Source organism: Capra hircus, chromosome 5 (genome assembly GCF_001704415.2).
Source record: "Capra hircus breed San Clemente chromosome 5, ASM170441v1, whole genome shotgun sequence".
Lineage (NCBI taxonomy): Eukaryota > Metazoa > Chordata > Mammalia > Artiodactyla > Bovidae > Capra > Capra hircus.
This window is the reverse complement of record NC_030812.1, coordinates 84,923,086-84,948,145: the sequence shown is the minus strand read 5'-3', so window position 1 is coordinate 84,948,145 and position 25,060 is coordinate 84,923,086. Positions and strand designations below refer to the sequence as shown.

The window sequence follows — 25,060 nt, the reverse complement described above, 5'->3', positions numbered from 1 at the left end:
CAAAAATATTAAAGAAGAGCACTGTTGAACAATAGAAAGAGATTAAACTTTCTTAGTGTTCCTAAAATTAAGGATCTCATAAAGAGAGATGTTCTTAAAGGAAGATAGGATGTTTCTGATATTATGCATGATTTTATTTGTAGAATGAATTATGATCCTCCAAAGAATGACAGAAAGCTTTCTTAATTCTTTTAATCCTCATGAGTCAGATATGTGAATAAATTTTGAAGACTATGACTTTATAAAGTCTTTATAAAGAAGTAATGTTGATTGAGTTTTCAACCCAATTAAGATCATGCAATCTTAGAGCTGAGGTTGTTTTTTAAAGAGATAAAAACAGTTCATAAATAATTGGTCCTAAGTAATGAAATAAACTGGCTAATTTGCCAATCCTTATGGTATTCTCTCCAATAAATAACTATGGAGTAAAACTTACCACCGTTCTTGTATATCTTGAGTTGAAAAAATATATAATTAAAAAGTCAAGAGAAATATTTTAAATAATCTGGTTCATTAGCATATGTGAATGTTTGTTCATACACACACATACAGACTTACTCTATGTTTTTTAAGTTGAGTGAAATATACTTCAAATGGCATAAAGATGACTAAGTTAACCTCTACTTTAAAGAGATATTATAAAAGAATGAGGAGAATTTTAGGAAACATCACCCTCCTGTTACTGTAGCTATCAAGTATGAAAATTCATTCTGCTCTCTTACCTATCAATCTAATCTATCTCACAGATCTGCTTAACCCATCTAATGTATTTACTGCATGTCTTTCCTAATATATGCAGCAAGTTAATGTCTTATATATTTATAGTTGAAACAAAAATTGTAAAACCTGTCCTAGTTTTGGACTAACTACATTGTAGTCCACTGTTATATCAATAAAGGAACTAACAGGTATTTTTTTCCTAAGACTGAAAGGAATAATTGCATAAAATATCTAAAAAATTCAAGCAGGATGAATACTATAAGTGGTATGTTTATTTCTACAAGGTCTTAAAGCGTCATACTTCAGAAAAAAGTTGATCAAATTCAAAATATATTACATAAGTATTTTCAGATATCAAATAAAATTTAATCTACAGCATATTCTTACACGAGCATTGATTATGTATTCGACAAAAATTTATTTAATAATAATACTTGTTATAAATTTAATTTGCCTTCTACAATAACAGGTTTGATTTTTAATCTTCTACCTCCCTCTCCTATACTGCCAAAAAAAGGAGGAATTAGAGAAAAGGGAGAGGAAAACTTCTTAAGAGGAAATATGGTTAAGGACTTATATGGGGAACAAAAAGGATATCTTCTAGGTTTTTAATCTTCTATTTCCACGTATGCGACTACATCATGCTTCCCATAACTGTCTGAACACCTTCTCAATAGACTAATTTACATATATTGTGATTTTCATAACTATTAAGTGTTTGTAAGACAGCTCCAAATTAACAACTTATACAATATACTTTAGAACTATTCTTTTAGTTAATGAGTATACTAGAAGCAGTGAAAATTGATTCCTTTCAGACTGTCACTCTTGTTCAGTACTTATTTCTTGCCTGAAACATTCCCAGACTTAAAAAAAAAAAAATAGCTTGATGCTTTTGACTCTGTCAGTATCATTTATCTGTACTAACACTGGAAAGAGGACAAATACACAGATATAATACCCTACATCTCTTAATGTTTCCCCCAAATTGCCAGCAGTGTGACATTATTTCCTTTAGGAACTACCAGTTTTGTTTTGTTTTTTTCTTTTCCCTATTCTGTTAACTAGTGGGGGCCAGAAAGGTAATACTGCAATCAAATAGAAATTCTAAGCTTCTAAAATTCTCATAGTCAGCAAAATTTCTACAAACAGTCAGAAAACTTTGCTTTGCTAACCCTAGTTCTATCTCTAAGTCATGTGATCTTGAGCAAGCCATTACAGCTGGCTCCCGCTCACTAGAAGAGAGTCATGTGATGTCATAATGAAGTCTTATCATTTCTAGAACAGTTTAAGGCATTTCATTTAAAAAAATGCTCTGATTTACAAATTAAAATGCTCCAAGCTCTGGAGCAAGAAATCTACCAATTTCCACATGTTGACATTATGACAGTGTTTTAAATCCACACTGTTAACACAGTGATCATAATTACGGAATAATTCCAAAAAAGTGCTAAGGTGTCGAACAATTTAAATGGTCAGAAAATACAGCTGATTGACCCTGCCACACATTTATAATATGGGTTTGCATATAGTTTTTCCATTCCGTTTAACAAAAGACAATCTCAATCTCATAAAAATTATAAAAACAAAACTATTGGTATCATCAAATTAAAGTGAAACCAAGTGACTTGTAAAGGCCCACATCACTCACTATGGAATTTTATCTTATTTATAATGAGAAATTGCCATAATAATTTTATTATCTTCAGTTTTCAATAGCCAAATCATTTTAAGTGTGGCTAACTTGGTACCATCAACTGAAGTTATATTCCAAGTCAGTAAGCTTAGATTAAACACAAAACCCAATAAATAGTTTTAAAGCACTGAATGAATAACCATACTCCAGATATGGATACATAGACAATATCACATTAGAAATCTGTTGTTCATACTTAAGGAAGGCAAAGAGTCTTGGCTGTGATATTTCACTGATGATGTTTTTCTGTCTCACTAAAAGCTGTGACTAGCTTATTAAAATCTCAGATGGAACACGAATGATTGGCTATATAACCCACAGTATAGAAACTAAGGCTAATTGACCCAGTTAGAAAAAAATGGGATAAATTTTTTTGTCAAAGAAGCCTAAATATGATAAACACACAAATGAAATCATTTTGACATGTTTGCTTCTGTCATCTATGATATTTACACTTAAATATATTAGATTCTCAAGATACAGCTTCAAGAGAATGATGAAATTCTAACTGCAAATCTAACAGCTGCTTTAAGATGGATGATGTCAAGTAAGATATATCTTCTTCTTGCTAGTCACGGCAAATATATATTGACCACTTACTATATGCCTTGAAACTACACTGAAGTTCTCTATCCACAATTTTACTAAATCCTCATAAATACTCTATGAAATAAGTGCTTTCAGAAAAGGAGTATTCAGAAAGGGAAACAGATTGTGTCAAAGTGTGTCTCACAAGCAAGTGGTGGCATGAGGCTACCCCAAGCAGCTCTGCTTCTCATCACTGCAAGTTTTCACAGAAGAAAAATACGGAAGTTACAGAGCCCTCAGTCAGTCCTGGTTTCTCCAGGTAACAGAAGGGTGAAATTTGAGTTGAACACAGAATCATTACCTTCCCTGACTTCCACCTTGAGTCCGTGTGGCTCTTTAGCCTACTGCAAAAAGTTCTCTCTGCTACTGCTAACAGAAAACCTGCGATATCTCTCTGCTTTGGTTCCTGGGAACCTTCCCCATTAACAACATTTACATGCATGTTTTCAACATTAAAGAATAAAGAAAAGGAAACATTTCTCCAGAAAAGTTTCCTTTTGGAGTAAGATAAAAATTGCCACCAGCTTGCTATCCCTGCAACTCCTCAACACAGGCAAGATTCTGCCACTCCCATGACAGGCAAGATTCTCCTGACACAGGGGGGCCACATGCCGCGACTGGGCTGAAAGTAGCTTTAATTCTGCAGCTCACTTCAGTGAGGTCATCTGAGAAACAAAATCTACTTCTTAATTGGAAGTCCGTATGAAATTATGATTTCTGACCTGGATCTGCTGCTGAAGCAAATTGATTTTGTGTTGTTGCTGCAGAAGTTGCTGCTGTTGTCTTGCGATCTGTGGAGAAACAGCACACGGAAAATTTAAGAGTGTATTGCAGTCCCAGGGGGAAATTCCCAGTGTTCTGTGTCACAAAGTTTGATATGACATTGATTAAGCTCGTGAAAATAGACGTGTTCACGTCCCTACAGGACCAGCAATTCATCCTTAAGTAGGATCAAACAAGATATTTCGACTTTGGGAACAGTTACGTTTCTTTTGGCCTAAAACAAATGAAGTCTAAGGCAAGACAACAGTGGTCCAATCCAATTTGAAATGCTAGAGTTTCAAAAATCCCTCTTTCTGGCAATCTAGGAAGGAGGTACTGTCTCTGACATCTTCAGCCCTTAGAAAAGGAAAATAATGTCACACATCCTCCTGTTTATGAAACAGAGTCCAGAGTAGCACCAAGTATTAAAAGATGCTATATTCTTTAGTGAGGTTTTGGTACGTTTCTGTGTCTCGGTGAATACCATCATTTCTGCCTCCCACAAACCCCTAACTCCCGAGTCCTCAGTACATTCAATTCCAGTCTCTGCCCCAACTCTCTACTAAATGGATTCTTAATAAAGTCACCAGTCACTTCCAATTTGTTAAATTCTGAAGTGTTTCCTAGTCCCCAAGACTTGACTTTTCATCAGAATTCAAGACTCAAGTGCTTTCCCTTGCCTGAACTTTCTCCCTTGGCTCCTCTGTCATCACATTTTCCTGGTTTTGCTCCTGCCTCTGAGTCTGATCCTTCTCAGAGACCATCAGTGGCTCTCTTCAGTCGTTCAATGTTGTAGGCTCAATTTTAGACTCTATTCTTTTCCTTCTATATGTCCACACATATGTCAAGTGATTACAAATTTGTTTCTCTAGCCTGATCTTTGCTATAAGTGTTAGACCCATTTATCTAACAAACATTCTCAAAAGCACTCCAAATTCAACAGATTCAAAACTAAACTCAAGAACTGGCCCTCAATGTGGTCATCTTAAGTGTTTTCTAAGCCATACTACCACAATCTCCCCGCCCCCTCACCGTTATTCCTTTTTATAACATCCTCTACCTACTTAACATATTCTATGAGGTTATATTTCATGTTTGTTTTAATCAACAGATTTCTGTCTCCTCAGAAGGAATCCATAAATATAGTGACGTTAGGGACCATGCTGATTTTCCTTTCACCATTTACACAAAGTCTGATGCAAAGGAATACAGAAGGAACACTACATGCAACACGTATGAGTGAAGAGACGAGAAGAAAACTTTAAACAATTATATGAGATAGGGCAGGAAACCTTCTCACAAAAATGTAACTTCTGACCTCATAAAACTTATAGCTTTCTTACAAAAAAGCTCTAATTCTTATTCCTAATGCTATGATCACTATCATTTTCATTATGGAAGTATATTCTTTAACCTCTGCTTCAGAAAGCTAAAAATTCAGGAAAAAATAGATACAGGGTCCATTAATTACTATGAATGAAAGTAGAGAACTTATATAATGAAGTTGGGTCCTCATAGCTTCACAATGCATTTTTTATTTCCCCTGTATACACTGGTGCAATTACAATTATTTTAGTATTTTCATTTTATCTTAAGAAAACTGCTTAAAGAAATTCCTTTTTATTTTCTTGAAGAAAAGTAGGAAAGGAAAAGGTAGAAAATAAAACATCACTCTCCTCTTTAGTCTGGTTCTTTCCTCCCACATATCAATATTTCAGCTGATATTTAAATCTTTTTATAAGCGTCTTAAAATTTTCTCAGGAAACTGACTACCTCATAGCCCTCCACATTCCCTCCTGTTCTAAGTCACTGCTGGCTTTGGCCTGTATTGGTGTGATAGCCTCCTATTTGCTCTCTCTGCTTCTGTCCTTGCTCCCTGAAGCCTATTATAACCTAGCAGAAAGACAGATCATTTTAAAACATGTTGTGTCATGTTATCCATCATTTCAAAACCCTATGTCTCAGTTTCCACATAATGCCTGCAAGGCCCTGTATCTTTCCAATCTCATCTCTTCTCTGTCTCTTCACTATTGCCACACTGCTCCACCATCTGTTGAACACACCAAGGATACGCTTATTTTCCAAGAATACTTCTGCCTCTGGGCCACTGCACGTACTCTCCCCTCCATCTAGAATAATCTTCCTGGATAACTACACTGCTCACTCTCTCACCACCTACGAGTCTCTACTCAACTGTTATATTGTCAATGGGACCTCCCTGAACACTCATTCTAAAAAAGCCTACCTCTCTACCTGGCGCCCTCATCCCTATGTCTCTGCTTCATTTTCAACATATATTTAACTGACTTATTGCCTATCTTTTCCTAACTAGAATTCAATAAATATGGGATTTTTGTCTATTTTATTTCTTCTGTATTCCATTAACTAGGACAGAATCTGGCATCAAATTGGGGCTCAACAGTGGTAGCTCAGGTGGTTAAGAATCCACCTGCAATGCAGGAGACCCTGGTTTGATTCCCTGAAGAAGATTGGGAAGATCCTCTGGAGAAAGGATAGGCTACCCATTTTAGTATTCATGTGCTTCCCTGGTGGCTCAGATGGTAAAGAATCCACCTGCAATGTGGGAGACCTGCGTTCAGTCCCTGGGTTGGGAAGATTCCTGGGAGGAGGGCATGGCAACCCGCCCCAGGATTCCTGCCTGGAGAACTCTCATGGACAAAGGAGTCCAGCAGGCTACAAGCCAGCAAGGTGTGCCAGAGGGGACCTGAGAGAGCAGAATGGGCTCCAGGAACCTGACCTGTAGCCTCCAGAAGGGATCTTCTCCCAGGCTGTGTAGGCATCGTTACCTGGCACCTCTCCAATACAAGGGAGACATTTCAGGAAGTACCTAATGATTTCTTAAGTTCCCTGGTGGCTCAGAGGGTAAAGCGTCTGCCCGCAATGCAGGAGACCTGGGTTCGATCCCTGGGTCAGGAAGACCCCCTGGAAAAAGAAATGGTAACCCACTCCAGTACTCTTGCCTGGAAAATCCCATGGACAGAGAAGCCTGGTAGACTACAGTCCATGGGATCGTAAAGAGTTGGACACGACTGAGCGACTTTCACTTTCTAAGGAGAATGTCAGAGGAAGTAAAAAATTCTAGAATCTGTGGAAGATGTCTGAGAATAGTCCAGGATGTGAGAAGAAAAAGTAAGGTACATTGCTCTCCATTAATTATTGCCAAGATTTTTGAGGACAAGCACGCTCCCAGACCCATCAAAGTATGGATTCGCTACAAAGAAGTATCTTCATCTGAGCTCCAGTTTTAGAGGCTCCTAGGATTTTCTAAATTCAGACAGCTAAAAGTATTGAAGGCTGTTCAGCTGCAAAGTCATGTTTGACTCTTTATAACCCCATGGACTGCAGCATGCCAGGCTTCCCTGTCCTTTACCATCTCCCAGAGTTTGCTCAAATGCATGTGCATTGAGTCAGTCATGCTTCTAGCCATCTCATTCATCTGCTGACCCATTCTCCTCTTGTCTTCAATCTTTCCCAGCAACAGGGTCTTTTCCAATGAGTCGGCTCTTCTTATGAATAAGAAAAGAATGGTGTTCTTCTAGACTGCTGTGGGCAATCACTATCTGAAGTTATTTTGTTAATTCTTCTATTCCTCTTGATTGTCTCTTTCCACTAGAATTTAGGGGCTTTGTCTTTCTGTTTAATTGAAATAACTTCAGTAGTTAGCACAATACCTGGCCCACAAGAAGCACTTGATTACTTTTTTTTTTTTTAATAAATTAAACTTACCTTCTCCAGGGGTTTAAACTATTCTCCTCTATGTAGATAATCACAGAAACTAAGCTCAGCCCTCTGTTTCAAACTATTTATTGATAAAGAAAGCTGAGCACCAAAGAACTGATGCTTTTGAAGGGTGGTGTTGGAGAATCCTCTTGAGAGTCCCTTGGACCACAAGGAGATCCAACCTGTCCATCCTAAAGGAGATCAGTCCTGAGTGTTCATTGGAAGGACTGATATTGAAGCTGAAGCTCCAATACTTTGGCCACCTGATGTAAAGAGCTGACTCATTTGAAAAGACCTTGATGCTGGGAAAGATTGAGGGCAGGCAGAGAAGGGGAAGACAGAGAATGAGATGGTTGGATGGCATCACCGACTAAATGGACATGAGTTTGGGTAAATTCCGGGAGTTGGTGATGGACCGGGAGGCCTAGCATGCTGTGGTCCATGGGGTCACAAAGAGTCAGACACGACTGAGAGGCTGAACTGAACTAAACTGAATATTCTTTCTCATAGTTTCAGATGGGCAACCTGAAGACAGTTCTAATTCAATATAAAAAAGCCATCTGCTTTTCCAAATCTACCTGCCTTTGGACTTTGCCTGTCACCCAGGCTCAACCCTTTTCCTCTCTCTTTAGCCCACTTAAAAAAATTCGACTGTACATGATTCTTCCACCCGTTCTCCATGGTCATTACACTGTTTAAGTCTCATGTCTTATTTAGATTATTATAATAGACTCCTAACCAAACTTCCTGCCCCATAATTGGAAATTTACTTCACTAGTTGAATCCTACACCTAGCCTTCAAAGCTCAGACCAAATAGGTCAAATGAAAGCTTTCATAACATCCCTGACTAGAAATGTTCTCTTGACTCTCTCCATGGTTCTTTTTGTATTTCTCTCTTATCCATCACCTTGATTACTGTCATTTCCATGTTGCACACCACTGAAATAGTTGATAAGATTTTTCAGATCAGTTTTTTTGCTTACTTTGGTATTCTGCCTCTTTTTATGCAAGGTAGAGAGGAGAGAAGCTTTTATTGATTTGTTTGCCTCACAGAGTGACCTATAAGCTACAGGCGAAACAATGCCTGTGCCTCTAGCTCTTTCTAGACTGTTTGTGTCTCTACTTCTGACTCACCTGTTCTTGCTGCTGCTTGGCCAGCTCCATTTGCTGGCGCTGTTTCTCAATCTGAGACGCAGCCAGTTTCTTCTGCTCATCATGGGCAGCCAGCAGCTGCTCTCGCAGACTGGTTAGCTGATTGATCATACCCATGAGCTGCCTCTCCTTCTCAGCTAGGCTTTCAGGAGTCCCTGAGAATAAGATGGCAATAAGACGTGTGAAAAATGAGAAGAGAGTGGTTCCTCAATGACAATGACTAGGGTATGTGGAGAAATATTACAAATAAAAGGTTTGGCACCCAAATAAACATGCACTTACCTTCTTTCAAACTGTAACTCAATACTAAAAAGTGATGGCTATTTATCCATTACAGAATATCAGGATGAACAGATATTTTGATTATTTTGTATTTATGACAAGTAACAATCTATATAGCTTTTTCCCTTTAATTTTACAAGTAAATGAAATACTTTTGGCTAAGCATTTATTATTCTTAATGTTCTAATCTGGGGCCTGATAGAAATAAAAAGAGGTTTAAAGCCCAGTTCTTGGCTTTAAGTAGTTTTTAAAATCAAATTAAAGAGTCAAGACAAAAACACGAAAACATAATAACTTATTAAGAGATCAAGTTATCATTATCAGAGATATCTCCTTTTCTTAAAATCAGAATTTTTAGAAATCAGAATTAAGGAATCCTACATTTAAAAAGAAAAAAAAAAGCTATTAACCCATCAAGTTTTAGACTGTTTTCTCAAATGACACTCAGAGGCTTTCTTCAAAGATAGAATAGAGCTAGCAGAAAAAATATTCAAGTTTGAGAATATAAATTTATGCTATCATGAAATAATGAAACATAGCTATAAAACTAACATTATGGCCACTCAAGGTTACAGTTAAACCCAAGATTTGGAGGACAAATCACACAATAATTTAAAATAAGCAGTATGTTTGAGATACTTAAACCACGCCAGTGAATCTTCTAAGTCAGGTTAAAATATTGATTTGTTACACCAGAAATGTGAGCAGTTCACTGAAATAGAAACAATATCACTTTTAATTGTTCTTTTAAGATTCATCAGATAGACAAGACCCTATGGTAAAGAACTAGCAGTAGGAGAGAACACACTTTTTAATAACGATTTTCACTTCAAACATAAGACACTAAGCACTACTTCTATAATGTATTTGCCACCTGTATATGTGAATTAGATAGAAAGATCCTTTATAACTCAGTCGCCATTCCCCATCTCACTACATTTCTCTTCATCAATTTATGCTGAAAAATCATGTGCCTTTAGGAAGTAGTAAGTAGATTATAATTTTCATGTGCCCATTTGAAATGGAAATAAAAGTTCAAATATAATTTACATAGGCTATAGAACAAATATCCAGAAAGGAAGTTCTGAGTGGAATAGAAGGCAAGAAACATATCATATACTCCTTATTATAAATTCTTAGTCTTAATCAGGACAGGTGCTCAATAAATTGTTAAGCATTTATTATACTCCAGATATTTGTATTCCATTAAACAGAAGAAAATTTTTATAAGAATAATAACAATATGACTATTCTATTTAGAATCCTAACATTAAACAATCTAAATATGTATTAGAAAGATATTTCAATGAAAATATTCAAATGATGGTAAAATGTATATCCTCATACACCATCAGCAGAGGAGTAAATTGCTATCACATTTCTCAGAATATACACTAGGAAATGTGATGCATATCATGTTTTATAATGCTCATAAGGAGATTCAGGACAAATCCTAGATTTTTGGCAAGATGCAAGAACCATTTACTGAGAGCAAAGGTCTGAGATAGAGTTTGGTTTATGGGTGAGAATCAAGGAGGCAGTTTCATTTCTAAAAATCTAACCCAAGAGAACTACAGGATATGAAGTATTAATAAAGTTCTCATACGAAATATTAGAAACAATCTAAATACCAAATCATCAAATAATTACAGGACATCCAGTGGTAGTATTTTGTACCCATGAAGAAAAAGTATTTTAAGAATATTTTATAACATAGGAACTTGTTCATGACATAAAGCTAGCTGAAAAAGTTGGATAGAAATGAAACATTTGTATAAACACTTCAAGGCATGCACATATCTACATTTATAGAAAAAAAGACTGGAAGAAAGTTTATCTATATATTAATAGTGCTTATTTCTAGGTGATGGGTCATTAAATGGGTCATTGTAACCTTTTCATATTTGTAACATTTATAAAATCTTCTACAATGAATATTATTACTATTATTATTATTACTTGGCAAATACAAGTATTTCCTGTAAATACATATAATTTAAAAGCTTAAGGTACTATTATCTATTTTATAGCTAATATAATACCAATGTATAAAAAATATATATATATTTGATAATGGGTACAAACAAATATCATTTTGGCATTCAGTATATGAAATATTAACAAAATCCTGTCTTCACTTAGTCACACAGACATCAATATTTTTACTTGAAATCTAATTTTATGGTCTCTGTTCAGTTCTAACTCTGTGAACCTTTATCCAACTTCCCTTCATCTTTTATGTTTCAGTTATTTGCACTCTTGTGTGTTTTAATTTATGCTAATCTTGCTTCTATTCCCTAAGAATGAAGGCTTAAGAGACAAAAATATCTTACATTTCAGTTCTTTCTACTGCCTAGTGACTATAGAATGGTTATCATGAAAGCAATTCTTTTAATTCTCTAAGTTCCAGAGCAGAAGTGCACACCAGAACATTCCATAACCCAGTGTGAGGGAAGTCATAAAGGAAGGGAACTAGCTTCAGTCATTCCAACCTCAGGAAGAGATATCACCACGTAAACATTGCTTATATTCTTTCATCTTCCATATTTGATTCACTGGGAATCTTCTCATCATTAGACCATATTGTAAATCAGTCCATGTATTTTCATTTCCACTAATGCCCTCATTTCAGGCTATTACCATCTCGCCTCTCTTGCCATGACTCCCCCAACAGTTTCTAAACATTCTATCTCCTACTTCTCCTACTAAAACCCATTCTCCAAACACAAGTTCAGAGCAGTCATCTAGGAAGATATGCCACATCATGCCAGGCTTCCCCGGTGGCTTAAGAGTAAAAGAATCTGCCTGCAAGGCAGGAGACCCGGATTTGATCCCTGGGTCAGGAAGGTCCCCTAGAGAAGGGAATGGCAACCACTCCAGTATTCTTGCCTGGATAATTCCATGGACAGAGAACCCTGGCAAGGCTACAGTCCATGGGGCTGCAAAGAGTCAGATATGACTAAAGTGACTTAGCATGCACACGCATCAGCTCATATCACGCAACAGAATAAAACCATTTCAAAGCTTTATACTGGACATAAAATAAATTCCAAACTCCCTGCCCTTACAGAGCCCTGAATGATCAGGCCCTTGCCTTTCTTTGGCATTATCTCCTCTCCCATTTTCTCTGCCAAAATATTGCAGTCCCATTGCCTTCTTTCAGTTTCCCTAATACCAATATGCAACTTGTTCCCATTTTAAGCCCTCTGTATTTCAAATATTTCCCTCTGGTAAACTTTTCCCCTAGGGTTCCTCAATCTCAGTGCCATAGACATTTTCGTTTGGATGCTTCACTTTCTGGGGAGTCATGCGGTATAGATGCTGGTAGCACACCCTGCCTAGTTGTAACACCTCAAAATGCCTCCAGACATTACCAAATTCCCCTGGCAAAGAACTACTAGCTTTTTGGTTTTTTCTTTCATTCATTCAACATATATGCACAGAATTCCTCCTGCATGCTTCACACTATTGTAGGAGTTGGGGGCACTACATTGTACAAGCCAGACAGAATGTCTGCTTCAGAGAGACTACATTTAAAGAGAGGAGATAATTAACCAACCAATCAACCAATCGACTCCAATCCATCCAAATAGTAGCTTAAATGCCAACTCCTCTCCCAGAGTGCTTTTCCTGAACACCAAAATTAAAAAAGCCACTCCCTCTTCTTCTATCACGTGACTCCACTTTTATTCTGTACTTAGTAGTCAACACCATATGCTGTGATGTTACTGATATTTATTTATTGAATCTCCCAGTAGAGAATAAGCTCCATGATAGCAGAATACTAGCTTGTTTTGTTCAACACTATATCCCCCGAGTAGTGCCTCACACATGGTAGACACCCTGTGTGTGTGTGCGTGTGTGTGTGTGTGTGTGTGTGTGTGTTAGTAGTCACTTGGTCATGTTCGACTCTCTGTGACCCCAAGGACTGCAGTCCGCCAGAATCCTCTGTTCATAGAATTCTCCAGGCAAGAATACCAGAGTGGGTTGCCATTCTTTTCTCCAGGGGAATCTTCCTAACCTAGGGATAGAACCCAAGTCTCCTGCATTTCAGGCAGATTCTTTATTATCTGAGCCAACAGGGAAGCCAAGACACCTTATCACTTTTTATTATATGAATTAAATAAATAAACAAGAACAAAGTCCTTAATTGACTGATAATGTAAAATTCTATGCAAATAGATAAAAACCTTTATTGGAATGATTTAAATTAAGGATGATTTCAAATACATTAGATATAATGAGAAAAAAAATCTTTGGAAGCTGATAGTTCCTAAATATTATTCTACGAAAATAGAATAGATATTTGGCTCGAAGTTGAACAATCAAAACCACAGTAAATTTTTGGAAGTTTTGATCCAAATAAAGGAAAAATAAAAGGAAGGAAGAGTCACTCAGGAAAGGAAAAGGCCTAGAATTTCAACACTAGAAGTAAATTAGAGATCATGTTTCTTCCCTTGAAAACATCGCCACACATTTAGTTCTTTGTTTCAAAGCAACAGTCAATCTTTGCCAGGATGTTTTGTTCTTTTATTGCTGGTGTTCCTTACATTATCACTGTTATAATTTGGATAGGACTCTACTCAATTTAATTTTTTTTATGGAAATGTTGCTGCTTTCAATTGGTATTCCACTTGAAGGATCTAAAAGTCATTCATTGTGTTGCCCTTAAAAATTCTGCCTAGTGAAAGAGTCTCTACTAGACTGTAAGCTCCAGAAGGGCAGAAATCTGTCTACTCCATTTGCTATCACTACATCTCCAGAACAGAGCACATGGCAAGACAGACAGCAGTATTTGTTGAATGAACTAAAAATATAATGAATAGAAACTAACTTAAGGCATTCTAAATGTATTACGAAAGCTTTTTTCAGTGGCAGTCTTATCCAACAAGAGTAAAAAGTTAGACCCCAACATCACAAGGTATGAATGGCATTATTCTGATTCATCAAAGGAATATTTAAGTTATCCAACCTACACACATCTGTGAATAGGTCTTTTTCACTGACAATGAATGCAATCAAACTTTGATAAAATTTAATTACATACCCTTTACTGCAATATAGATATTCTTAGAAATTGGAATCAACTAAAATTATTTCAGGGGTATTATCATTTTCTACATGACAGTTTACATTGATATTCTAGTGTACATTGCTAATATGATAAATATAGTTACTTTTGGGTTTCTGCAACTTACTTTGAAAAAATAGTTCCTTTTTGCTTCAATACCTTTATTTTTTGGCTGCACTGGGTGGCTTGCAGTTTTAACTAACATCAGGGATTGAACCCCAATCCTCAGCAGTGAAAGTACAAAGTCCTAACTACCAGGGAATTCCCTTTGTTTCAATATCTTAAATGGTGGACTTTGGCTTGGATTTTAAAATATATATATAATATAGAAAGCTATCAGTTTTAGGAGCGACTATAATTAGAGTGAAATGGAACACTTGAAAAGTAGCTATGGTCTTTACCATTGTTACCCCATGACTGGATATTTTGTTCCTGGGATTTTTTGAAGAAGATGTATGTACTATCATTGTGCAGTGAAAACAAGTACCACTGTTACTTTTCATTAAAAAAAGTACAGTTCTATTCAATCTCTTATTACACAAGTCTGCTTCCCTGGTGGCTCAGAGGTTAAAGCATCTGCCTGCAATGCGGGAGACCTGGGTTCGATCCCTGGGTCGGGAAGATCCCCTGGAGAACAAATGGCATCCCACTCCAGTACTCTTGCCTGGAGAATCCCATGGATGGAGGAGCCTGGTGGGCTGCAGTCCACGGGGTCGCAAAGAGTTGGACACGACTGAGCGACTTCACTTGCACTTGCACTTTTTAATGGAGATTGTAATTTTGTAAACTCCTCCCAAAATTATTCCATCCACTTACTTGGATATTGTACTTAAAATGTGAAACAACAGTTTAAAAAATATGGCATTACATTTGCTGCATGTAGAGACTGGAATACAGTCAATAATAACTACCTCAAAACATGGCATGGTTTGGTCATTCATTCATGAAATACGTACTGGGTTCCAAACTGTGGGCTACTAGTAAGGTAGGTAATGTACAAGGACAGTTCACCATGTGAGTAGGCTAAAGATGGGTGTATCTTAGAGGGACTCTTCGTCTAGCTGTCGTGGGTCTGAATATGCTTTCAAGTTTTAGAGGATTTTAGAGATCACCCATTCCAACTTTACTGGAGACTGACTACCAAGCATCGTGTAAACAGCACAGACTTTGAAGACAGAATTAAAGTTAGCTCTTGATTCTCTCATAACTAAACATATGGTTTTGGATAATTAATCTCTTTCTTTGAGATTCAATTTCTTCCTACCTAAAATGGGAATAAATGACTTTGTTACAATAATTCTGTAAGGAAGATGTTAATAAAGTGCCTGTACATAAATGGGCATGTAATCAATACAACTGTTTTTAAATGAGTGGATGAGGAAACAAACTAAAAGAGTAGCCTGATTTCCATAAGTCCTTGAAAGGATCTGAGCAACAAGACACCGCATCTTTTTGACTGCACCATGCTTCTCTAGGTAGAGAATACTGCTGCTGCTAAGTCGCTTCAGTCATGTCCGACTCTGTGCAACCCCACAGACAGCAGCCCACCAGGCTTCCCCATCCCTGGGATTCTCTAGGCAAGAATACTGGAGTGGGTTGCCATTTCCTTCTCCAATGCATGAAAGTGAAAAGTCAAAGTGAAGTTGTTAGAGAATTGTTCACTTAAAAAAAAAAGGCTTTAGGTTAATTCCGTTATCCAGTGATCTGGACGGCATAAGCTTTGGAGTCCCCATCTACAAGAAAAATAAATAAATAATGTTTTTATAATTATTTTAATTTTAGAATCTTCACACCCTTCGCACAAATGAATACTTGTTAAATGAATGAATGTATTTTTAAATGAGAAAATGTGGAGGAGAGCATATTTTTATTTTCAATAATAAAACCCAGATTAACTATGTAACAGTATCTGCTTAAAACATGCTTTATTAAGTCCCTTCAGTAAAACGTGTGTAAAACTTAACTGGTGAACTGGATTATCAATTTACAGATCCAGGAGAGCCAGTGGCTGACTGTTCCCTTTCTATCATTTGCTGTGCTTATACACTGGCATAAGGACTCTGGCTTTCTAAGACAGAGTAAGTAATTGATTTGCAGAAAACATAAAGTCACTTTCTGCTTTTATATACACTGCCAGACTTATTTTAAAAATTTATATTCTGTACACCAGTAGTCTTTCTTCAGTTCTTATGAAATAGTTTTTACAAAAACTGAAAACATTACTCATAACCAACTACAAGGAACTATAAAACAAGCTTAGTAGATTAAAAACATTAAACATTTACTTTATTTAGAAGTAAATGACTATATGTTATGTACCTTCCTTATGGCTGTCTCTTATGTTAAACAAATTCTAGATCCAAAAGTTCCCTCAGAAAATAATCAGCATTTCCAACCCCTCTGAAAAAATGTGAAGACATATATAAATATATATATGTATATATTTTATGCACAAATGAAATAGTCACAAGGTAATTAGCAAAACGTGTGTTTCTTAAATAGTTACTGGATTTTTAAGAGTGAGTTTAAAACAATTTCAAAGTTGTACAAATCCCAACATATCTAAATGCTCAGATTTTTAGTTTCCTTGTTTTAAATTTACAAAAACCCAGGGATACCTTTTACTAGATTACCTAAGACCTGATTCTGGTTCAAGCCTGCTTATTTTCAAATTCGCTAATGCTACTTAAAGAGAACTATCTCTTACAAGTTATATACTAAATCTACGTATCTCTTAATTCTCAAAATTTTATGTCACCTAAGAGAGGGTCTACTTTAATCGACATGTTGAAACTATGAAAGCATGTCTGTAATTCATGAGTTCTGATAGACCATAGTATTGCTAAACAGATTATTTCCTTGAACTCATTCTAGAGCTGTTTGGTGTGTTTGCTTTTATGTCCCATCTTTTAGAAAGAAAGAAAAAAAGAAGTATAGCTTTCCAAAAGAGCCATTTTTTTTTTTATTATACCAACTGCAGCTGGCATTTTCCTGAGTATCATATACAACACTTGGTTGACCTAAATTAATGTATCGTGAGCAGGGTGAGAAGCATCTACAGGGACATCAATGGGAAAGAACGCAAGAGTAAAGAATTCTTCAAACAAGGCAGGTAAAGAGACTCATTTAGGCTTTTCTGAGTGGTCTAGCCAGAACACCTCTCGAACAATGCCCTGCTTTCAGAACCTGACCAAAACAGAAATATTTAAGAGAATTTTTGCATGCAGATATTTCTGTTATAATTCTACAAATAAACTGAACTCAGTAAAACACACATTTTGCAATGACTTTGTTGCAAAACAAATGATCTGTTTAGATTAGCCAAAGCTGCCATGGATCCCCAGATACTGTCCTCAGGTGAAGTGCCAAAGCAATGACCTTCAGTGTAATGGAATTTCATGCTAGCTGAAACAATGTGTGACGCTACTGGCTGCCAACTGGAGTGCAGGCACTGTTTTTTTCCCCTTTTCAATAACTATGAGGCTATAAAATATATTTCTTCACACAACCATTACTTCAGCGCTTCTACTATAGATAAGGCCAAAACCTCTGCAAACTGGCTTCGTTACACTATATGACTGATTAGAGAAGAAAAAATAATTTCTTTAGGCAGGTAGTATGTTTATAACATATATTGACTGTCTGCTACAAGTAGAGCTTTTTAGTCAAACTCTTTTGTCCTGGAAAATGGAATCCATTGTCCTTTTTGAATGTTTTTCAGAGGATTGTTTTCTAATGTAACTTTAAAGCCTAATTACTTTACATTTCCAAAGTACCAGACCATAAGATGGTCTAAATTCTAACAGGCAAGATAATCCAACATGAAAAATATTTTATGCTTTTAGAAGTCGGTGACCTTTCCTAACTCACATTGTTTCTTGAGAAATGAGATTGAATTTAAGTGGGTATGGTAACTCTTTATTGATAGCTAAGCTATCCAAACCAGATACTATTTATTTCTTCTATTTTAAAAGTTTATGATTTTTTCTTTTTTAAGTAAGTAATAGTAGGAAATGCTTCTTTGAACTTCACCAAGCTGTAAGTTTTGAGAAGGAAACGGCAACCCACTCCAGTATTCTTGCCTGGAGAATCCCATGGACAGAGGAGCCTGGCAGGCACAGTCCACGGGATTGTAGGAGTCGGACATGACTTAGCGACTAAAACACACACACACAAGCTGTAAGTTTAGTCTTTGTCCAAATGCCCCGAAAGCAATTCACTCACAGCAACCTAAAGGCAGCACTTAGGAAGCGTGCTCTGCCCTCACTTGGCTACAGTCTTACATGCTCAAGCATGGACACACACACATATGTACAGGCACATTCATTTACTTACTCACATGCTTCCTGGAGTTCATTTTAAACAGTTAAGTGAAAACTGACCAGTGTAAGTAGAGAAGAGTAGTTTCAATTCACAAGAAGACTCAGTAAATACTGTAAAGGCTGTAAATTTCATAATATAAGCAAAGGTTCTAGTCAACTACCTTACTCTAAATTATCCCTAATAAATTATCTAATAATTGAGTAAGTTCATATTTTCAGATTATACAAAGGTCATGCCTATCGTTCCCTACCCTGACAGAAAACAGTCTACACATACATGAGACTTACACCTTTATTTGCCTCATAAAAAATAGCTGCCAAACAGCTAGGCCATTGTTCTCGACTAACTTCTTCTCAGGTGGCATGAAAACCACATTCCTGGGCAGCACGTAATCATAGTGTCTGACCCCCTAAAACCATTAAGTCAAATTCCCTTACCCCCAGAAGGCAACATACTATTGTACCCTCTCCACTTCTGCGCCAGCTATGAACAATGGACAGTAATTGCAACTGTCATGGGCAGTCAGTAGGAAAAGTAACATAGTGCTTTCCCCCCGAGTTTTCTGCCAAACCTGATCCAAGCAGCTAACAACCATGCCCCCCAGCAGAAGAAAGATCTACAGGTGCTTTTAAAATGCATCAGAAAACTGCCTTTTGAACAGAAACACAGGACAATAACCAAACTTGTGCTCTGAATGTTCAGCTTAAAAAACTCAAAATTAAAGACAGAAACTTCTTTTGTGACTGTACTGCAGCTTCCTGAACTAACCCCATAGGCAAGCCTGAAAGGACAGCTGAGCTTCTTTCCTCTAAGCTTATCATCACTGCTGCTGGCTGCTTTCAAGTCAGACTTGTGAGGAAAACGAGGTAGGGAAACATGCTTGTCCTCCAATGGAATGAGATCACAAGCCTGCGAACAGGCAGTCTTCTTGGCTCAGCTTAGTTATTACCCAGGTCATAGCAGAATAAAGAACCTTGGAGAATATGTCCTATATCACAGGTGCAAACGGGTTAAAATCCCACAAATAAAGGACCTGCTGCTTCAGAAAAAGAAGAAACTTCACTGTTCTCTTTAACCTCTGTCTTCAAGCTCTGTAAAGGATATTAATTACTATTTGCTTGAATCTCATTTCATTATAGATTATGGTTACTTAATTTGTGGATTAGCAGGAATTTATTCTCTTACCACCCATTCACAACTAACCACAGCCAAACTCCAAAGAGTTGGATAAAAAGTGAAATACTCAAACACTTTCTGGAAGTTTTCCAATCCGAGATGGCTGATATCACCTAAGTCAAACTTTTGAGCAGACTGATTTATGGTTTGTCTTTCTCTAGGATGCTCTGAAGTAGCAGAATGTTGAGAGACGATTGCCTCTCACTGGGAGAACACGTGCATGAACAGACATATGCAAAAAAGTTATTTATACACATATTTCTACATGTATATTAATACAAATCTGGTGATATTTTAAATATATATTCAGTTTCTATCAAAAATGTACAAAGTAATACGTGACAAAATCTATTGATATTGGTAAGTATATTCTTCTTTAAAATTAATCCTTTAGAACTTAGAATCAAAAATGTCCTATTGGCAACACTAGAAAACCATGGGTGGCCTACTATGCTAGCAGAAAACACACTTTTAAATTAATTGAAATGACCATTTGACTTTATTTTCATACGAAGAATTAAATCTTCATCCTGCATCATTCCTGGCTTTAAATGTAGATTATGTACATTCATAATTTTAATATGTAGACTGTGTAAAAGTATTTTCTTGTAATATACAGTTTTAACCCTGCTGTAGATACTTTTGTACTTATAAGGTAAATCATTTAAAATTTTTAAAAATGATGAAAACCAAAGACTGTTAAAAATATAGGTCATTCTGTTAAGACAACATACTATTATAAGGCACAGAGAGAAAGTAAGAACTCTCATATATCCTCTTTCAAATGAGAGAGAAGAAACAGCAAAAATAGAATGCATGGGGGCAAAAGTAGTTTGCCACCATTCATATTTCTAAATATCAGACTCATTTTGGTATACTTTGGATCAAAATAATTGCAAATATATTACCTTTTATTTCACCAAAGTTCCCTGATCCCATTGCAAGAAGCTTGTCTTTCCAGTCTTTTGAGAGTAGCTTTTCAATACTGGGGGTTTCTGAGTAAAGGAAAAAAAGAAAGGTAGGCAAATCAACATGGCTATCTTTCTAATGTAGTTCATTAAAAGTCTATCTGCTAAAAATAAGGCCACCCCTACCCCGCCCCCAGTTCATAATGACTTCATCAACACACTGATAACAGGGGAGGAAAAAAAAGAATGTGTTTTGTCACCTGCTGTTTCAAAATCATTAGCTTTTTCCTCTTGCGGAACAAAGCCTAACTAATTCTTTATGACAATGGGTACATATAAACCTGCAATTCATTGTTTTTCAATTTGGTGAGCAAATTCCTGCTATAATGGATGCTTGTCAATTTCAGGGTGTTAGTCTGCAGTCAAAAAATAATTATGTTGATAAAATGCAGAGTAAAAAAAAGGCAAAGAATTAGCTCTTAAATCTGCTACATGTAATTATATCCCTCTGTGTGTTTACAATTACAACCACTTTATAATATGTGTTTAACATCGTGGTGGTAAGCACACTGTGGAAAGATTTGCCAGTATCACGAACATATAAAAATAAGTTGGTATAAAAGAAGCTTTACAAACACTGCAAAATCTAGAGATGGGAGTAATGCCCGTAATGGAAACTTACTTGCTTATTTCAGATTTGTATCATACTCTTTAAAAATGCCCTGTGTTAAGACAGGACACAGAGGTTTTAGAGAGCAGAGTTATGCGGTAGTTTGATCCTTGATTCTTTATGTCACATGGTTTTGATCTCCTTCTGTGTTGAATTTTAATGTATAAGTAAACATAAATGCTAATAAAACACCCAAACATAACACTCAGTTCCAAATAATGTAATTGTATATTCTTGTCAGCATTTAGATGGGTACACAATTACAATGGCTTTCAATCCCGCGATTAGCACTGCATTCAGTTAGAAAATGGTGTGTACTAAAAGATAAGTGTCCCAGTATGCTCCATCTAAATAACAATACCCACACTTATTATCTAGATCGAAGACACACACTGCCATTCTCCACATTGGTGTTTATGTGTATTTGTGTTTGTTCAGACATTTGTTTACCCCCTACTAAGAGCATAAAGGGAGTACATGTTAACTTATCAAAGGAACCGTCTGGCCTAGAGACCATAAGATTATTAGAAACGGGTTAATTTTCCCCACAATAAAATGCATTTGTAAAGCGTCTCCTTGGTTAATGCTTTCTACTATTCTCAGGCCCTCATCTTAAAGACAACAGCTATCAGAGTCAAGAAGCCTGTGTAGAGTTTTGAATAAGGTGAGGTGTAATTTTCCTTGGAAAAACTGTGACAACACGAATCCTTCTTTTTCACATGCCAAAAACTTGGGGAGAATAAAATGCTGAAATATCTGAATAATTACTCCTTCAAATAGCTTGTATATATAGTGTGTGCACACACACACAACTACTGTATGCACATTTACATGGAATGTGTGAAATGTATTTTTTCCTTTGTAACAAAATATACCTCTTCATTTGTCACATTTAATGGAAAAGGATGCTAAAGGTTTTACTTTTCCTTAAAATATTCCTATTTGTTTACCATGTTGTTTTGAAGATGATAATGGCAATTCTGAGTAATAAAATGCATTATATCTCTTCTTACTGTAATCAATATTTCTGTTTACTAAGGCTTTAAAAGTAACATTAAAACACTTCTGCAGGAATTTTCAATGTTTCTACGTTCCTAGTAAACACTTTGTGAGTGAAATCATTTTTTAAACCTTATCAGAGTAGGTCAAACAAACACCACTGTTTTCTTTTTACCAGCACCCTACAAAAATTCTTGAGTAGCATGTAAACAGGGCACAGCCAATATGGTATTTGCAATAGAGTACTGTCAGTCACTAAAAGCTAACAAACCTTTGCAAAGCAGGAATGCAGCAATAGAAATTCATTGTGTACTAACAATAGGCCCCTGAACCTCCAGCACCAAAAGCAGACCATTTTACTTTTAAGGCTATTGTCTGCAAAGTCCATGACAAAGCTTTTCCCCTGCAGCTAGACAAAATATTCACTGTAGTGTGGTCATAAAGAAACAGAAGTCTTCTGTCTAAGTTGCAGAGTTAAAGAAACAGCCGCCAGATTTCTGAAACCTGCAGAACATTCCTGGCCTCTTTATTAACTTGCATGAAGATAGAAGGCTAGCATACAAAGCCACTTTTTTTTCCCCAAGTACCTGATTTTTAATGTACACTACAGAAAAATGAATAACTTCTTTAAGACCAAGTAATTTGAAAGATGTAAAATCAGAAATATATCTAACTCAGGGTTGTTGTGCCTTTGGATGAATAAAGACAATCATACTTGGAATTTGGATGAGGTATATTTTTTAAAACGCAGATTCAATAAACATGTATTGACCATCCTGTGTGCAGGAACTATGCTAGGTGGTTTTACCAGCATTGTCTTCATTTAATCAAAGCAAACACCTGAAGATTCAGATTATGTTATTATATCTATCTTCCAGGTTTTTTTTTTTTTTAAAAAAAGGACTTGTCTGAGGTTTCACAATGTTTAGTGGGCAGAGCCGAGTCTTAGCCTAAGGTTTTGTTTTGTTTTGTTTTTTTCTACAGATTCCTAAGTCTCTTGTTGTCAACGAAATGATAATGATAGTACCTATTTTGAGGTTAAGTGCTAAATAGTGCATCATGTCCTTTACAATAGGTATCTCAAGCTTCTCATAATAATCTCCTGAATTATATATTGGTACATCTGTTTCACCATTAAGAAACAAATGCTTTGAGAAAGATCGTGACTTGATCAATATAGAGCTAATTTCAACTTATTTGGACCCCAAAGCCTTTGCTCTTTCCAATACATACATATCACTGCATTTTACCTGCAAAACAGTCATAGATAGACAAACTCTTGTTATTAACTTCAGTGGATGGATGAAGTAAACATTTGAAAGGATAAATTGAATATCCCAGGGTAATATGTTCCTATGGGCAGCATGAAGAGATAAAATGCCAAGATTCCTTAGAGCTTTCATTATGTTCAGGATGTAATACCACTGTATGACTTTGAACTTTGGAATTCTGGATGACTTAAAGAGAACCTATAATGATTTAACTTTCACTTATGACCATAGAGCAGATATATGCATTGAAATGAAAATGTATTCACATAGTGGAAGGACTATTGGGCTATATGTGAAGCAATCTGGGTTCTCATCAGGACTCTGACACTGTCTAGCTCCGGGAGGAACTAAAGCATATCTCTTCACCCATTTCACCCCTCTATTTGAATTAATCTCAAACAAGCAGCTTTAAGCAAATCCATGTTTGGTATTCTACAACTGCTACTGTTCCAATTTATTTCCACGAGTAGTTCATGAAGAAACGTTAAGAAATGATCTCACAATAATGATCACAATAAATAGACATGTACCAGTGACTGAATTTCTCTGAAAACAGTAAAGATCCCATAGAATATAAATGATTAGAACTGTGAAAGACCAAATGGCAAAATATCAATATTTATAATACAGGTATTCATTAATATGTGAATATGATTAAAGTGAAATCTGACACAACTTTTTAACGGCTGCTTCAGTGCTTATGGAGTCAAAGAGAGAGTAGTTATCTATTAAATATTCAATTTTCTAAACATTTTCTAAAATGCGACTTAAAAAAATATACATACTTAGGATTGTATTTTATACACTGAGTATGACATGTTTCTGGACATATAGTTATTTCCAAATGTTTAAATTCTGTACTAGCCATTACTTTCATATTAAGATGTATCATAATTTTATTTTAAATGTTTTAAAGAGTCTCCTGAGTTGTACTTCTCCCAGGCATCAGAGTATCATGATTACCATCAAAATTAAAGCTAGGTTTCTCTTTATTACAATAAGCATGATGGATAATATTAGTTATTGTTATTTGCATGACATTTCAGTTTACAGAATGCTGTCAGATACAATAATTTGTCCATGGTGTATATTATTATTATGTCCATTTTGCAGATGAGAAAACCAAGGCTCAGAAAGAAAACCAAGACCCGGCATCACCTAGCCAGAAAGTAGAACAGATGGAATACAAAACCATGGCCTCTTAATTCAAGAATCCCCCTTTTTTAGGTGAAGCATAAAAATGTATACATATTTTAAAGAAAAAATAAAATAAATATTAAGAAAGAAGCTAAAAGATGAATTAGAGAGAACTGAAAGCTCTCCTTATCAGTCAACCTATTGTTAGTAAGATGACTATAACTGGGTTACTTTTGTCTTTTTCTACCATCAGGACAGAATGTTATGATTTGGTAAGTTTGCTTGCCTTTCCCTTCTCACCCTTGTCTCTTTTGCTCACATATGCTTCTTCACATCAATGCCTATGGCAATCCCCAGCAGTGAATGGCCCCCCTAACCGTGCTAGCCATTGTTACAACAGCATCCTGCCTCTTTAGGCCTGTTCATTCCCTATAACTCTCATTCCTTTTTCCCTTCAGTGCCAAACACTCTTAAGACTGACTCCCTCATCTGGAACAATGAGACCCAGAGACTCATGCCAACATATTGTAATTCTCCAACAAGCTCCCAGTGCCAAGAATTAA

The 25,060-nt window shown here is 36.1% G+C and overlaps 1 protein-coding gene across 4 annotated transcripts in view; it reads right to left on the bottom strand.

Moving 5' to 3' along the window:
* SOX5 (SRY-box 5) overlaps window positions 1-25,060 on the bottom strand; it is a 1,143,898-nt gene that overhangs the window by 239,033 nt on the left and 879,805 nt on the right. For all 4 annotated transcript variants that reach the window (XM_018048397.1, XM_005680750.3, XM_018048396.1 and 1 more), the window contains 3 exons: window positions 20,421-20,507; window positions 8,643-8,815; window positions 3,727-3,795 (listed from right to left, as the gene is read on the bottom strand). In XM_018048397.1, coding sequence (XP_017903886.1) covers window positions 3,727-3,795; window positions 8,643-8,815; window positions 20,421-20,507 — 329 coding nt within the window. The remainder of the gene's footprint in view (window positions 1-3,726; window positions 3,796-8,642; window positions 8,816-20,420; window positions 20,508-25,060) is intronic.